Source organism: Elgaria multicarinata, chromosome 23 (assembly GCF_023053635.1).
Source record: "Elgaria multicarinata webbii isolate HBS135686 ecotype San Diego chromosome 23, rElgMul1.1.pri, whole genome shotgun sequence".
Lineage (NCBI taxonomy): Eukaryota > Metazoa > Chordata > Lepidosauria > Squamata > Anguidae > Elgaria > Elgaria multicarinata.
This window is the reverse complement of record NC_086193.1, coordinates 12,596,967-12,613,606: the sequence shown is the minus strand read 5'-3', so window position 1 is coordinate 12,613,606 and position 16,640 is coordinate 12,596,967. Positions and strand designations below refer to the sequence as shown.

At 50.0% G+C, this 16,640-nt stretch overlaps 1 protein-coding gene across 3 annotated transcripts in view; it reads right to left on the bottom strand.

The window, feature by feature from the left end:
- Window positions 1-3,464: 3,464 nt before the first annotated feature.
- The window catches only part of DAZAP1 (DAZ associated protein 1), a 42,375-nt gene continuing 29,199 nt past the window's right edge, over window positions 3,465-16,640 (bottom strand). For 2 of the 3 annotated variants that reach the window (XM_063147084.1, XM_063147086.1), the window contains 5 exons: window positions 12,967-13,120; window positions 11,772-11,801; window positions 9,453-9,593; window positions 8,946-9,128; window positions 3,465-3,796 (listed from right to left, as the gene is read on the bottom strand). In XM_063147084.1, the coding sequence (XP_063003154.1) occupies window positions 3,624-3,796; window positions 8,946-9,128; window positions 9,453-9,593; window positions 11,772-11,801; window positions 12,967-13,120 (681 nt within the window). In that variant the 3' untranslated portion in view covers window positions 3,465-3,623. Of the gene's footprint in view, window positions 3,797-5,578; window positions 5,669-8,945; window positions 9,129-9,452; window positions 9,594-11,771; window positions 11,802-12,966; window positions 13,121-16,640 lie in introns of all 3 variants that reach the window. The other variant, XM_063147085.1, reaches the window with a different exon arrangement.

Below are 16,640 nucleotides of genomic sequence, written 5' to 3'. Positions count from 1 at the left end.
CGGGATGAGGTGGACACTCGGCCTGACGCAGAACGATTAGAAGTTGGGTCACACCAGGTGCAAGTCCTTCCTCGTTCTCTTGCGCTTCATTTACTGGCAGTAAGAGCCTTAAACCAGAAACTGTCGGTGTTTTCTGGGTATTTTGGGATTGCTCCCCCCCTCTCCAAAAAAGCTTCTTTGAAATGGAATTTGGGGTTCTGTCTGAAAGAGGTCCTGCAGCCCCCGGCGAGATGGTAAATTCTGCCCTGGAAAAAGCTCAGGTCAATTTTCGTCTCATACTTAACAGTCTAGTACACCTTTCCCCAAGCTGTGTCCTCAATTTTTTGGACTTCAACTCCCATCTGCCTCAGTCAGCATGGTACAGGGTCAGGGCTTCTGGGAGTTGCAGCCCAAATGTGCAGTCATGTGTTTTAAGAACGTAAGAAGAGCCCCACTGGATCAGACAGAGAGTCCATCTAGTCCAGCACTCGGTTCACACAGTGGCCAACCACGATGGAACAGCAGCCTCCCACCCATATTCCCCAGCAGTTGGTGCACGTAGGCGTACTGCATGTTTGGAAACCGGTGTAGGGTTTGTAGAAACAGGCTTGGGGATATGTCCTCATGCTTCTTGATCAGTATTTAGCTCTGTACATCTGGTACATCTTAAGACTCATATTCTCGTAAATGACCCCACACAGCTTTACGTAAGATCCAATTCGCTCTGCGCTTCGTTTGAATCGCTTCTCATGCTTGAGCAAAAAGCTCTCAGAGTTCTGACTCAAAGATGATATCATATTGGAAGGCAAAATCTGGACTCTCTGGCTAATGGAACTAAGAGCCGCGTTGTCAGGATTTCTCAACAGTGAAATAACAACCAACCTGTGGTAAACAGAGCTGCTATTGTAAGTGGCACCTGTCGGGTTGGATTAAGCCGGGTGTCGCCCTAGCTCAAGAAATATTTACAAAAAATAAAACCCCAGGACAGGACAGGCACATGAAAATCTACTAGAAACAGGCCAGTGATTTCCATCAGTAAACTATCTTCAACCTGGTGCAGCAGTACTTCCAAACTTAGCAGCCTCTAGATGTGTTGGGACTACAATTCCCGAGCAAAGCTGGCTGGGGGGTGCTGGGAATTGTAGTCCCAACACATCCGCAGGGCGCCAGGATGGAAAAGGCCGTGTTCAACCACGCGCAGAGACGAGAAGGCACAAGCAACTGAGCGTCAGGGGACCGGCCGGGAAATTTGTTTGCTGGTTCTCAGAGGCGTTTTGAGCCCAATTTGGAAAAACAGCATAGAAATAGAACTGGTAATGGAGACAGAACACCTTCTCTCTCTCTCCTGCACATACAAGAATCTTTCTGAATTACCTTCCTATTAAACCAAAGCAATCAGCTAATAGCTGCTTAATACCAATTGCTGAAAAGCCTTCTGTCAGGTGCCAGCAAGCCACGCGCAGAGAGGTAGGAGCATTTATTTTTCTCTGGTTAGATGCCCATTTCTTCCAGGTAAAAGGGAAAAAAATATCTGCCCGCTGAAGCAACGTTTAAGGTCACGGCAAGAGAAGGCCGGAATCTCCGCAGTAGTAGCCTTCATTTCTGAAAATCGGATTTGAGGGCTTCAGGCTTTTATTGAATATGGAGGCTGCAACCTTTAAAAACAATTTTAAAAAAGAAGGCACCAGCCCTCGGCCTGCTTTGTCCTAATTTCAGCCCTTTGATAATGGGTTGGTTTACCTCTCTTTGCAGGCCTTTCCCAATGTGGCCCCTTCCCAGCTGCACCGGCCCACAACTCCCACCATCGACTAGGGATGATGGAAGCGTAGTCCACGGCATCTGGAGCGCAGTGCGTCGGGGAAAGCTGGACCAAGCATTTGCTAGTTCCATGTCCAATTATCCTAACCAATCAGAGCAGCATTTTTTTTTCTGTTGACTGACTGCTTTGTGAGGTTGAAAGCAGAGGAAAATGCCCAGGTTTAGCTGTAGGGCCCAGAGAGAGCTATAAGGAATGACCCCCAGACACACACACACACCAACAAAAAAATCAAAGAACTGTAAAGGTTTAAAACAGAAAATCCTTGTTACCACCAACCCCAGGTGTTAAAATGTTCAGGCAGCCTTTTATCACGAGGTGGAGTGGGGAGATCAAATTCGCTTCAACAAGCCAGAGGAGAATTCGAAAAGGTAGGCAGAAGAACAGAAGCGTCGATTGATGGGTCTCAAGGCTCAAAAATGGCTGAGAGGGACCGGAAACACTGGGGGGGGGGGGGGGTTGATGAGGCTTCTGTGCCCACACTTGAATCTTCGTGGGGATAGAGCCGCTTCCCCCAACCAGGCTGGGATAGGAATACAGAATGGATCAGGAATCCCGATTTTGGACTCCCTGCTGCCGGCTGGAAAGCGCGCAAGCTTGCGGGTTACACGGGACCGATCGAGCAGGAGGAAGGCACAGGCCTGAAAGCCCCGGCTGGCTACCCACCCAACCCAAAACGGAGCCGAGACGGTCCTGCGAGCAACGCGAGCGTTTGGTGGGGGGAGAAAAGGGAAAAAAAAGTGGAGACAGGTTTGTGTTTCTAATCCAAACGTACTTCTCTTTATTCAAACCAGGGGTAATCACTGGTTAGTGCAAAATGCACCCCCCGCCCCCCCAAAAAAGAGTTTTTTTTTTATTTTCTTTGCCTGAGGGAAATTTACATCTTTGCAAGGCCTCCATTAACCCCCTTAAAGAAATCCACATCCCAAAAGGATTATTTTTTTTAAAGAAACTGGAGCCCAGATAGGAACGCTGCGCTTCAGAAGTGACACGGTGCCTTTCAAACAATTCCGCTCCTGTACTGTTATCAACCCAGAACCAAACAACAAAATGACTATAGCACACACAGTAGATTCCTTTCGGTTCCCCCCCACCCCCGCCTCCCTGGTTTTTTTTTTTCCTTTTCTTTTTTTAAACTCCCAGAGTTTCTGGCCCAACCACACTAACGAACCGAGGTTGGCAGCGGATCCTCGTTTACTCCAAAGCAGTGCTAATGGAAACCCTGTTTTTTTTTTCCTCTTTTAAATTAAAAAATAAGCCAGCATACATAGTAGAAAATTTCTCTTAAAAATCTCACAATCTGTAAATGTATATATATTTTTCTTCTTCTTCTTCTTCTTCTTCTTTAAACATAAAGTTTACAATATATGGTAAAACAAAGGCTCAGGGGGGGAAAAAAATAAAATTTCCAACAAAAATATAGAGAAAGAAACCTGAAGTTGTTTTTCTGTTTTTTTTTGTGTTTGTTTTTTTTAATTAAAGCTGAAGACGTTTTTAAAACCCTGTAGTTTGAACCAGTGACACGCTCTTTATTTGTGCTGATGGGTTAAAGAAAGGAGGTGGGGAATTAAAAACTGCAGTTCAAACACCACCCAGTTTCGCTTTCAAAAGCCGCCGCCGCCCCCTCCTCCTCCCCAAACACTCCCTCCCCGACCCCCATCCCTGACCCCCCCCCCCAAAAAAAAGATGTTACGGTTGCGGTTCCCTCCCCACTCTCTCCGGCAAAGTAGGTGATTGTCACAAGTTCGTAAGTTCTGGGATTCCTGGATTTCAGCTGATACCAGATCTCCGGCTCTGGACAGAACTCCCTGATTTCTAGGTGGGCGTACTAGCGTCGGTAGGGGTGAAAACCTTGAACGTTATGGTTCTGTCCACGGCCAAAGCCACTGCCCCCCGTGGGCGGCCCACTTGAAGGTGGGACTGAGGGGCCTCCGTAGGAAGGCTGCTGCTGGCTGGGATCGGCGAAGCCTTGTCCAAAACCACTCAAGTCTTGTCCGTATCCTAGAAAAAAGACAGAGAGAGAGAGAGAGAGAGAAAAGGAGGGGCAGGGGAAGATGTCCGTGAGCTCCTGTTGCACTCTCGTTGCCGTTTCAACGCTAGAAGGATAACGTCTAAACCAGCCCTTCCCCAACCAGGGGTGCTGGATTCCAACACCCACTCTCCCCAGCCGGCGGGAGTGCTGGCGCAGAAGGCGTGAGAATCGCACTCGGGTCCTGCGTCCCACTGGCGTTCACTGAACAGAAGGCTGGGCTAGACGGACCCTTGGTTGGAGGCAGGACGCCTCTCCTGATGCACCCGATGACCCCTTTCAAGAGGGAAGGCCGCGGCTGTAGCTGGGACCTTCCCTAGGCAGGACAGGGGCTCTGCCAATGAGCTGCACCCCATTAAGAGCTGGCAGAACGCAGGACACGGAATAACGGGCTCAAGTTAAAGGAAGCCAGATTCCGGCTGGACATCAGGAAAAACTTCCTGACTGTTAGAGCAGTATGACAATGGAGCCAGTGACCTAGGGAGGTGGTGGGCTCTCCCACACTAGAGGCAGCTGGACAAGCATCTGTCAGGGATGCTTTAGGGTGGATTCCTGCATTGAGCAGGGGGTTGGACTCGATGGCCTCGTAGGTCCCTTCCAGCTCTGCTATTCTATGATTCTATGAAATATTGCCTGTCTGAGATTAAAGCCAGTGGTTTTTAACTCTTCGTGGCTGGCTCGTACTCCTCCGACAGGCGCCCCTGTATCAAACCAACCGCTTTTGGCGTGGAACTCTTTCAGGGAAGATCAGCCCTTAGCTTTCGACATCTTCTGACAATATTCCATGAGGCCGTGGGCAAAAAGCAGCCACCACCAGTACGTCATTTGGAGAATTACTTTCTCCAGAAAGTTTGGAGGAGCAACGGACGGTTTGGATGCTATTTCAGGGGCATCTTGCGTTATTTTCAGAGATATTCAGTGCGTGGCTGAGCATTCTCACGTTCTCTGAACTGCCACGTCTATTTATTTAAAAACCTCATCCAGACCAGGCCCCACAAGTAGTTGGGTCGAGCGACGGAACGCTTATCCGAAGCCGTGCGACATGCAAACTGTTCTTCCAATTTAACGCCTGCTCTTCTCTTGCTTGCTGTAGGGCAGGCAAATGGACTCCCCCTTGAAAGAGAAGTAAATAACTCGCCTCTCGCCTTGACCCTCAAAGCTGACTCTCAGTTGCGCTACTCCAGTTCTCTCAGGGCGCCTCAAGCCACCGCGGAGAACACAATCTCCTCTCTAGCAAGCTGAGCAGGGGAGAACTTTTGGGTGTCCTCATGCAAATTCACCGGCCACAATCCCCTTGTTGTGGGGCACGGGGTGTGTGGGGAAACTGGGGGGTGGGAGAGGAAATGACGCGCGTACAAAACAGAGCAGAAGGTCCTTGCATGTTTGTGTGACACACGGCAAGGTTTTGGCACTGAGTGGTCATTAAGCAAACAGTAAGATCAGCGGCTGCTTGAACTAGGGCAGCCTTTCTCAACCTGGGGCGCTCCAGAGGTGTTGGACTACAACTCCCAGAATGCCCCAGCCGCTGGCTGGGGCATTCTGGGAGATGCAGTCCAACACCTCTGGAGCGCCCCAGGTTGAGAAAGGCCGCTTTAGGGGGAGGGAAAAAGGACCCCACCCACCCACATATCTTAAGAGACGACACCCCTGCAAGGAAAAAGAGAGGTTACTTCTCTCGCCCCCAGCCCCCCTCCGCCCCCTTCCACACAAGAGATTACAAGCAAGAGGATTTGGTGTAAATAGGCTCCACCTACCTAGGGTAACTCACTTCTCAGCCTGACCATAAGTGTGTAAACAAAGTATTGGCCCGAAGCCTGAAGGGTCTTGAGAATAGGTACCCAGCCCTGGTAAGAAATGGAGGAGACCAGGGTGACTAAACCCCCGAGAGAGCCCTGCACAAAAGCTACAATTCTCTTGGAAAGGCAGCGAGGGAGACTTACCCAGAAGGCAGTGCTTTGGGGTCAGCCCTGGCTGAAAAGGAAGGCAGCGTTTGGAAGACGCTGCCCGGGGGGGGGACGGAACCATTTCGGCCGCATCTATGAGCCCCCCCCCCTTTGGAGAGATCTTGAAAACAGCTCCACATTTTAAAAGGGGGAAATAAACATGCAGAACGGGGACAGGGGGACGGGGACGCGGAGGGGACTGCCTTTGTAGAATATCGCTGTGGAACGTGGCGAGCGGTAAAGAAGGAACCCTTTGGAAGTCGTGGAATGCAGCCTTAAATGGGGGGAGCATTATAATACTGGGGGGGGGATCTGGCGGGCTATGTATTGAGCCTCTCCGCTCAAGGGCGCATACGGGTTTGGGTGGCTCGTTTCTTACGACACACTAGAGAGGATTCACAGCCCAGCTTTGATCTCCGCCCTTTCCCTATTCTGCTCCCTCTCCTTCGCCTGCGCTGTTTCAGTTTCCACCCTCAAATGAGCATTCTGGGCAGCAGCACAGGCCCTAGAACGGAACTCTCGAGGGACACATTTTCAACACACAAAAGGAAATAACCTGCCGTTATTAGGATAGAGCAGTAGGGTTACAGCATCTTAGAAAACCAGAAGCATAAAAAGGCCACCCGCCCCGCCCCGCCCCGCTGTCGTGGCGTAACCTTGGCCACTAAAAGCTAGCCTGGTCAAAGATGCCCTCAGGCTCCTCTGGAAGATCAGAGAGACTCGGGGGGGGGGGGGTGGGGAAGAAAGGGTTTTCTTCCAATAAATCACTTTTCCAGCACTCCAATCACGACCCGTTAGTTTTCGCAAAAAGTCCTCTCTTCTCCTGTATTCTTCTTGGGTATGATCCAGCGGGGTGGGTGGGAGAGCTGGGACTACCTAGGACCGCCTTCCCCAACCTGGTGCCCCCTCCAGATGTGTAGTCCAGCACAACTGGATGGCACCCAATTGGAAAAGGGGGGGCCTCGTTTGGGCGGCCTGTCAATTTCCTTGATATCAGGTGGAGGCCCTTTTCCACTGAACGGTTAACTGGACGTCCCTTTCGAGGCTCTGATCAGCCCGGCACAAAAAGGCGGACGAGGCAAAACTTGGGTCAATTCGACAAGCCTCCTCCCGTCAAGGGCAAATTCGACAAGGTCCCTCCCAGCAAGGGACTTCTGGCGTGAGATCAAGACGCTTTCATTCGCCTCTTCGATAGCTTCGAGCATCCACAGACTTCCTGCCCATCACCACTTCGTCTGTTAAGTCATTTGACAGAAGAATCTCTTCCAAACAGTTAGAAGTTGGTACCCAACACGGCTGGTGTTTCGTTTTTGGGGAGGGCGGGGGGGGGGGTCAAGAAGTTTGCGAAATCAGTGCTAAAGCATTCTTTTCTGCACCCCTATTAGCTCTAGAGCAAATATGCAAGTATCTGCGTATCCCCTGATATTGGGCTCAGCAAATTCTCCACCGGCACACCAAGAACCCTGTTAAGCGCTCGGGAAGAATGCAAGGAAGGAGAAAGCGCTTGACATGATGGCCTTGCTTCAACTCCAGGTTTCTCCACTGAACCCCTGGAAAGGGGGGGGGAGAAAGAGATCTTCTTAGGGCAATAAATCTACAGAGCAGGCTCAAGAAGGGAAGAGGTGAAAAACTGTGGGCTGGCAGGAAATAAATCAACAGCCAGAGCGTAGGGCGGCGAGGGACAGAGAAGTATTTAAGGAAGTCAGGGGTACTTAAATGTTCGATTAAGTGGAGCTCACCATCTTAAGGTTTGGGATCCACTGATCAAGCTAGTAGTCAAAAGAGATGCATGAGAAATGCCCCAAGTTCAAACCACTTTCCTTCATCTCTTACTGCCAGCATATCACAGGGTTCCGAATGAGAGGAAAATGCAGGCCAGTCTCCTTCTTTGCCTCTTCAGCCTAGAGCTTAGTTCTTTCTTCCCAGGACTGCTCGGCCCGGATCTTTAAAAGGAATGGAACAGCGCTTCTCCACAAACGAGTTGCAAAACAGAAGAAAACGTCTCGTGCTGCTGAACTGCTAGACAGGAGCAGCGAAGACTTCTTCGGTCCGCCTCCAGACACAGGCCTACTCTGGAGCCAAGAGGGCAAGGCCAGAATGCCAGGGAGCATCGGCTGGAATATCGGAATTTGATAGAATTGACCAGAAAAGCCAGCCAACGGGGAAATGCGAGGAAGTGAAGTTTGCTGAACAGGTACGGAGACTAGCTCTAGGATGGTGCTGAAGCCAGGGCCTATACAATCCAAAACAGAACTTCTTTCAACTAGAAATACTGACGTCGACGCTGAAAGCTGCAAAGATCTTCCTGCGAATCCCGTGGGTGTGAGCAAAGGAGACCCGCCCTCCAAGTTTTGCAGCTGCAATATCCCTACGGAACGTGCTGTGCAACTCGTGCTTGCAAATTCAGTTTCCCTGCACTTGTCAGATCTCTTATGCCGGCACAAAAATTATGAGCCGGAAGACCTTTCAATTTCCCTTTCAGGCACAGAAAGCTGAAACTTGTGGCTCAGAGACACATCGAGCCAGTAACTCAGACTGATTTATGGCTGTCCCCCCCCACCCACCCCCGGCTTCATTCCCCAGGGTAACAGCAATTTCAAAAGAGCTGCAACTCAAGCGGCAGTTATCTGGAAGCCACTTATCCTATCCTAGTCTCCTCCCATGGATGGGTACCATGTTCACATGAGGCAGCCCTGTCTGGATCTCACGAATCAGCTTTCACACGAGCGATAATGGTCACAAGGCTCTACCCTCAAGCGGATAACTGATGTCAAGAAAACAGGCAGGGCTTTTCCCCCCTTTCTTTTTAAAGGTGGAAACAAGCCCCCAACTGCTACGGATGTTTCTAGAGGTCCTTTGCCAGGCATTACTTGCAAGCAAACCCCCAATTTGGCTTTCCAGCGGTGCAACAATGGAACCGATGACCGAGGGAGGTGGTGGGCTCTCCCACACTAGAGGCCTTCAAGAGGCAGCTGGACAGCCCTCTGCCAGGGATGCTTTAGGGTGGGTTCCTGCATTGAGCAGGGGGTTGGACTCGATGGCCCTTAGAGGCCCCTTCCAACGCTGCTATGCTAGGATTCCCCCGAACAAAACGGAAGAAAAAGAAAGCGGTGTTGGTGGTGGGAAACTGGGAGAGGAGACCCCGTTGCACAGAGCAGAGCCGGAGGCAAACACTTACCAAATTGACTATAGGGGAAATCCGGCTGGCCGGTCGGTGGCTTGCTCATGTCCTGAGTTGGCTGGGATGGCGGCGGCGGTGGAGGAAAAGCTAGTGGTGCTGCCCCGGGAGTGGCAGGTGGCGGAGGAACACCAGCGGGGGCAAACTGGTCAGGTGGAGGAGGTGGGGCACCGTATCCAAAGCCTGAGAGGGTTAGAAAGGAGGCAAAGGGAACAGTCACCGAGGAGCCTGTGCCGGTAGCGGAGCTGCCCCGGCCAAGGGAGGACGGGAAACGCCATTCACAGCCCGTGCGGTGCAGCGATCGGAGCGTCAGGGCATGACCAGAGAGACCCGGGTTCAAATCCCCATCCCGGGCAAGCTCAGGCCAACTTCACGCTCTCGGCCGAAACCTACCTGCTGCAAGGAGAGCCGGGGGCGGGGCAGGAGGCCTCAGGGCTGCTGGCCCAGCACTCCTGGGTGGAAGGAAGGGCGAAGCGAAACCGCAAGCGAGGAGTCGGGGATACTTACTGAAGGGCGGAGGCGTGCCGTATCCCTGTGGGAAGCCCTGCGGGGGCGCGAATCCTCCCGGAGGTGTTGAGACGATGTACGAGGTAAAAGGCGGCGGCGGAGGTGGTGCACCTCTACCTGGAGGAGGGGGACCATACCCACCTGGGGAAGGGGAGCAGGAGCCAATAAGAAGCTGGAGGAGACGGAGAAAACGGGAGCTGGCGACATCCAAGCCCACCCCCACCACCACTGCAGCAGGGATTACATCCCCCCCCCCCGCCACACACACACATTTCCTGTGCCAACGTCAAGCAGCTGCCCTGGGCTGACACGGGGGTCCTCACCTCGGATGCGTGGCGTTCAGTTCCATCCGCCAAGCACCCCCCACCCCGGCTACAATTTTACGTACTGGGTTTCTGATCCTCAACTTACAGAAAACAGGCACGGTACTGATGGTGTTAAATATTACCGAGGAAACCAACCTTTCGGGGGTGGGTGGGGTGCAGGGGAGAATCTCTGGTGGTGGTGGGTTTTTTATACCGACTCCCAAAGTATTTCACACTAACCTCAGTCTCTCCTCCAGTTGCAGTATATTAAGGTCCAATGTGGTAAGTATTTCCAACTTTGCTCCCCTAATAATGGTCTTTGTAAGCTAGTTTTAGTGAACTCATCTCCCGTGACTCACTGATGTCCTTCAACGTTTAATCCTTTTGTCAACTTTATTAATGGGACACCAGGATTACTTAACTCTCGTTTACTCGGTCTCCCTTTGACTGTAGATACCTGATAGAAAATTTGTTTCGGTTTTGCATTTATGCGAAATCGGCTAGACAAATATTCTCTTTCTTTGTAATGCAAAATAGTACTTCTGTAGTTTGTTAAATTTAATAAAAAATTTAAAAAACACACATAGGTTTAATTCTTTTAAAAACTGCCTACCCATTGGGGTAGGCAGAAAAAGCAAAGAAAAAAGAAAAAAGGATTTGGCCACATTTTTTTTTAAAAAAAACCCCTGCCACAAACTTACATTCATTTGCTTCTGTAATACAAAATAAAATGATTGCATCTCAAATTCATATGTGGCATTAAAAGCAAGGAGAACCAGCCAAACAGAATGGCATAGCCCTGATGCAGCTGGACAGCCATCTGTCAGGGATGCTTTAGGGTGGATTCCTGTGTTGAGCAGGGGGTTGGACTCGATGACCTTATGGGCCCCTTCCAACTCTATTGTTCTATGATTCTATGAAGTTGTCAAGTACGCTAACAACCCTAAGTGCAATAAAATACTAAAAAAAAGCATCTGAGGAAGTTGTAGAAATCCTTCAGGGAGCTAAGAGTTAAAGTAGCTTTTCTAAATCTCTTCTCTGGATTGAGCTGTTAAAACAGTGGTTCAGAGGGCCACTGCCCTGGGGATTTAAAACTATCATTCACAAGACCACCTCACATTTGAACACCTTTAAGATAGAACTTCCAAGCCAAGGGAGAGGCTAGCTTGGCGGAGAAAGGAGAATAGAGCTTTTGAATCCAGAGTCCTGGAGGTAGCCGGCTTCCAAAAGGGAGAGTTCTGGTTGCCATGCTATGAAAAAGGCCACTTGGGATCAGCCTAAAAGGGCCACTCGGCTCGTGGCATGGAGTATTTTTTTTGTGTGTGTAAAGATAATTAGTTCTTTCTCCCCTCCCAGCTCCCCAAAAGAACACTTTTCAGGCTGTCAATGGCCCACAAATGACTAAATCCTTGTAGGTTAGCAAGATTTGCCTGTTTTTGTGCAGCTTTAGGTCACACTTACAAATCCCTTTTCCCTGACCCACCTCCGCCAGGATCCTGGGGACCATCGTTCAAGGCGCTTGAGCACATTTACAAGATTACCACTGCAAGGCGTTCTTGGGGGAAAAGAAAGGCAAGAAGCCCGCAAGGACCACGGTTACGTGAATCACTGCATTTGCGTAATTATGGCTGCGATATTTAAAAAAGTAACAGGGTGGGCAGAAGATAGATGTGGATCTACTAGCAGATGTCTGGGTGATTTGCAGTAGCTCGAGGTTTTCTGATTCACAATTATTTAACCATGACAGCAAACTGACTCCTGCCCAAATCTGCAGGAGTCAGTTTGCAGTTTTTCATTCCGCTGAAATGAAAAAAAGAAAAAGAAAAAAAGGATAAGATTTGGGGGCAGAAATCCGCGTACTGGTACTCAAAACAAATAGCGAAGCTCAGGTTTAATTCTAAGCGTGTGTCTTTCGCACCAGGCTCCGGTCGGTGGATCTTGGGAGTTCTTGTAAAACACAAAACCTGAAATCTGCCCAACCCAGATCGGAGACGTCGTAAACGGCGGTACTTACCAAGTGCTTGTCCAGCTGGTACCCACATACCTAAAGGGCAGGAGGGGAGAAGGGGCAGAGAGATGCACACAGAAGAAGAGCAGGTCAAGCTATTACACCCGTTTCATCGGAACAGTGCAGACGTCAAGAAATAAAAAGACTATTCACGCAACACAGGTTCGTTCTGGAACAAGGCATTTGGAGAGCAAAGGGGAGAAAATGGTGCGAGAATCCAAGCGGTAGGCCCTAGAGACCAAATCCGGAGAAAGGGTTCGGCTGGGACGGAGGAGATTGGCTCAACACGTTCCCCTCCCCTCCACCCACGAAATGCAGGGCATCAGGAGTCACATCTCGGCCCACGCTTGGGTGTGGCGGAGGAAGTGGGAAGAGGCAGAACTTTGAACAGTTTTAATTTTTGTGAACCGCCCAGAGAGCTTCGGCTATTGGGCGGCATGGAAATGCAATCAATCAATCAATCAAAAATAAACAAATCCAGGGGCATTACTGAAAGCAACCAAGTCCCCATTTTTCGTTGTTATTATTTTTAATTCTTTGAAAGGCAACGTTTTTTGGGCTCAAGATAAAGCTTGTGGCTGCGTGGAGCTCAAAGTCCAGGATTCTCTGCTCTCACTGGGAACTGTTCTCCTTAGTCGCAGTGGAGGGACCGGGGACTGATCCTGCGCCTCTGTGCCTGCCCTACCGCTGAACTGCGGCCTGCCGCACCCCCACCCACCCCGCCCCTCACGGCATCGGCTGCGATCTCAAACTGAGAGAAACAGGGCTGGACGGGGCTTCTTTATCCCACACCCAGCACTGTCTGTCAGGCTCTGAGTTCAGACATCGTGCAACGGAGGGAGAGCCCTGCCCGCAGTGGAGTGGGGCTGCAGCACACGGCTCTTGGGGAGAAAGAGGTCTTTCCCATTGGGCGCTAGGCCTGATCCTTTTCGCAGGCGGCTGAGCCCCAAACCCTGAATCTATGGGTGCCTGCATGACACTAGAGCAAGAGTCCCCATCCTGGCGCCCTCCCGACGGGTTGGGACTACAACTCCCATTATTCCCAGCTTGCTCCTGCATCAGAGGAACAGGATCTTTGCCCCGGGGCCACATCTGCACTGGGCCAAGGAGCGGGAGGAGCAGCAACGGCCGTGACGAGCCACGAAACGGCAGTTCAACCAATCGTAAGCCTCCCCCCAAATGCCGACTGGAAAACAGGTACCTTGAGGTCCGTATCCTTGTTGCCAGGTAGGTGGGGGCTGCCCCGCCCAGCCGTTGGCGGCACTTGGCATGATCCGGCTTCCCCACTGGCTGGCGCCGGTGGGCCCCGGCGTCTGGCTCTTGCTGTCCCGGGGTTCAGCCCGCTTCACCTCCACCTAAACAAAGAGGTCGAGCGCTCAGGAGCGGGAGGCTGCAATGTCCTTGCCCCCCTTTCTCCCCTTCACACACGCACCCTTTAAGTTAACACTTAAAAAAAACTCTACCTTAGCACCTTATGACTTATGGCTAAAGACTTAAAAAAAAAAAAAAGTATTACAAACTTATTTTTTTAAAGGCCGCTAATTTAGGAAGAGTCAATGTTTCTCAGGTACAATGGATTTCAGAGTAAGCCACTCCAAGAGACTTGATTGCACTGGGGTGTGTGTGGGGGGACGAATAAAATAAGAGGCCTGCACATGATCTCTCGGCCATGATGCGTGCGTTTTTTCCTTCCTCCTCTTGAGGCGTCAGGGGCTGGCTCCGTGGTGGGGCGTTATTCTCCGTACGTCGCTCCGGTGTCTTGCTTCGTGGGTTGGGGGCGGAAAAATGACGCTGACAAGCATGGTTGAAGAGATCATGGAAGAAGGTACTGTGGCTTTAGCCAGACCTTTTGGGAGGGTTTTTTTTTTGGGGGGGGAGTGTGTGGGGGAGTGATAAGGAAAGTGGTGGGACTGATGGCCAAAATCCACCACAACTGAATTTGAGCAATTTCAGCTTTGCTCATACCTGAGAAACACAATTTTGGTTTCCAGTTCCTTTCTTCCTTTTAATTCCTCTTTAAACTTAAGGGTTTTTTTTTTGTGTGTGTGTTTTAAAAAATAAAATTATTATTATTATTATTATTAGTTAAAAGTCTAATGGAAGATAGAGACTTACCTTCCCCAGGCTAACGCTTAAAGAACCTCAATTAACTCAAACAATGTCAGAAGGAATGGATGAGATAAGAGAACCTTACATTACATCTAACAAAAAAAGTAAACAAACATGCAGGTAATAAAAAATGGACAGTTGAGTCAATAAGAAGCAAAACCTTCATACTGTGTTAAGTCAGGGGGGAGGGACATTCTTTGCAAATAAAGGGATGGGGGCGGAGAGGGGGGGCAGGTTAAATTCAAAAGGGAACGTGCCTAAGAAATGTTTGGCCTACTTGAGACAAGAAATATCAACCTTTTATCCAAATCGGGTGAGCTGAAGTTCATTTTTAAGGTTCAGCGTTGTTGTTTTCAGGGAGGGAGGAATAAACTCTGAATTACTAAGTGGATCTGAGCAATGGGGGTCAGGCAGAAAGAGGGAGCACCTTACGAAGTTAAGTCAAATTTGCGCTAACGTCAGAGGATCCACTGGACAATTTGGTTCTGCTCAGCTACACTTAAATAAGTCAAAGATCTCCGCCTCCAAAAAAGCCAGGGCGTGAGATTCAAAGCTCTGCCGTCCAGCAGCCTGTCTAGAACTAAGCAGGCCACGTTGTGATTGCTGCCTAGATGGGAGAACTCTCTCCCAGCCTTGGGAACTTTCCGCAGCTCTGTGTGAACAGGACAGAAACGTAATAAAGCAAAACGCATTCAGTGCTTAATCCAGATTGTGGAAAAGCTGCCTATCCAAACTTTCAACGGGGCTGATGCTGGAGACAAAGGGATCCCACCCCGCCCCCCCACCCCCCAAAAAAAATTTCTTGGGACAACCTGGTTGCTGTTTCAATGACCAAAAGGATGGGAGCGAGACTAACTTTTGGAATTGTTTTCAAATCACCCAAAGGCTGTAGCACAACCGTTTCAGTCCTTTTCCATGGGATGGCAGCACTGAGGAGGTTTAAAAGCCGCCATTAACAATGGGGTGGAATGTCCAGCGATGTCGGCAATTCGCACTTGGGATGGTCAACAAAGCAAGGAAAACTTGGCGTTTGAACACCTCTGGCCTGCCTTACTCCAGCTGCGCTAGGATGCTTGACAGACGCTTCTGCTTTAACTCCTACGACTCTGGCATGAGCACCTTTGTCCGGGCCTCGTTGAGATTTAGCTGCAACACTGGACAAGCAAAGATGTGCTCTTTTGCAAGAAGGGTGTGTGGATGCAGCCACTTTTGAAGCTGACACTTAATCAGCCAGATGCTGACACCTTCAGTGAGGCCTTTCCTGGGTTCGCAGAAGTGGTACCGACAGCTACTGAATTGGGTCAGCACCCAAAGCGAATCTGTGGTTCCAACTCCAGCCTACATGTAGATGTCACCTGATGTCTTAAATGGCACAAACTACTCCTGCATTAACCAGGACAGCCTGGTCGTTCTTATTTGGATTTTAGAAAATGTAATGTTTAAACAAACTTTTTCTTTTAAACCTTCCACTTGGGAATTGGCAGACTGGGAATCTCAAATCAGAGAGCACCGGGACTTTCACTTGGTACACCTGTCTCTTTTTAGGCAAATGTGGAAATTGCCTTTTCAATTCCATCGAAGGCTTTGAGGCGGCTTAGCAACGTTTGTGCCATCAAGCAAAGCCGGACGGCTGCAAATATTTTAGGTTTCGCAGCGGACTCTTCCACTGTCCCTTCAATTCCCCCTTTTCAGAAGCCAGGACAATTTAGAGGTTGAGGCTGTTCTCAGAAACTACTGAGTCCCTCCTCTTTGGGCTTCTTTCCGAAGGTGAAACTATGCTCAGAGGTGAGCAGCTGAAATCAAGAGTAAGAAGGCCAAGTCCTTTCACCCATAAAACGCCTCGGAAGTGCTGACAACACAGTATGAAGATGACAACAACCAAAAGGTCACTTAACTGCATCGTGGTTAAACAACAACAACGCTATTATAGGTAAAAGAATAGGTGGATTTCGTATCAAAGTCTCACAGTAAGTGACCCCAAATTTTTTTTTTGTTTAAACCATTCCTTCATGATGCTTCGCCAACGCTTTCGTTCAAATTTAGCCTCCGAAGGGCTGCCGCCACGCACCCCTGCCCACCCCCAAGTTGGAAAATGAAATCAAGGAACACACATCTGAAGGAGTGGTAATGAGAAGCCGAGCCTTGGGCAACGCAGAGATTTCACTGGCGTTTCAAAACCACCCCCCACTCCACCACTTCGGGCTGACCGCCACTTGATCTAAGCTCCTTCCACTGGGCGGGGGACGCGCTCCTGAGGCATGAAGCAGACGGGAAGAGAAAAGGCAGTGCGCCTTCCGGAAGGGGACTTGCAGGAGCACGCCGACGGCGCCTTAACAAGTGTCACGCCCACGACGGTGAAACGACTGCGTCTATCAACTGTCCTCAACTGCGTGAGTGGGCTTTCATACTTCTAGGCCTCAGGGGACCCTTTCCTTAGAGGTGTGTCTGAAGCACGTTGCAGAGGATTCTGGAAGGGCCTGTTCCACCACGGCTTAACTCCTGCCTCAGTCCTGCGCAAACGTTAAGCAGACCTGTCCAACTGCCACGTGTTACAGGGGAAGGCAGGGGTTAATAAACCAAGATTTACTGAACAGAAGAATGAGGATTGTGCCTGAATGCTCTTCTTCCCTTTCTCTCTCTCTCTCTCTCTCTCTCTCTCTCTCTCCAAATGCATGACTTCCAATTTGGATGTAACAGGAAACTGTGGCTTAACCAACGCAAGCATCTTGCATTAAGGGGCAAAGGAGAAAAGGAAGGCGGTCTGTC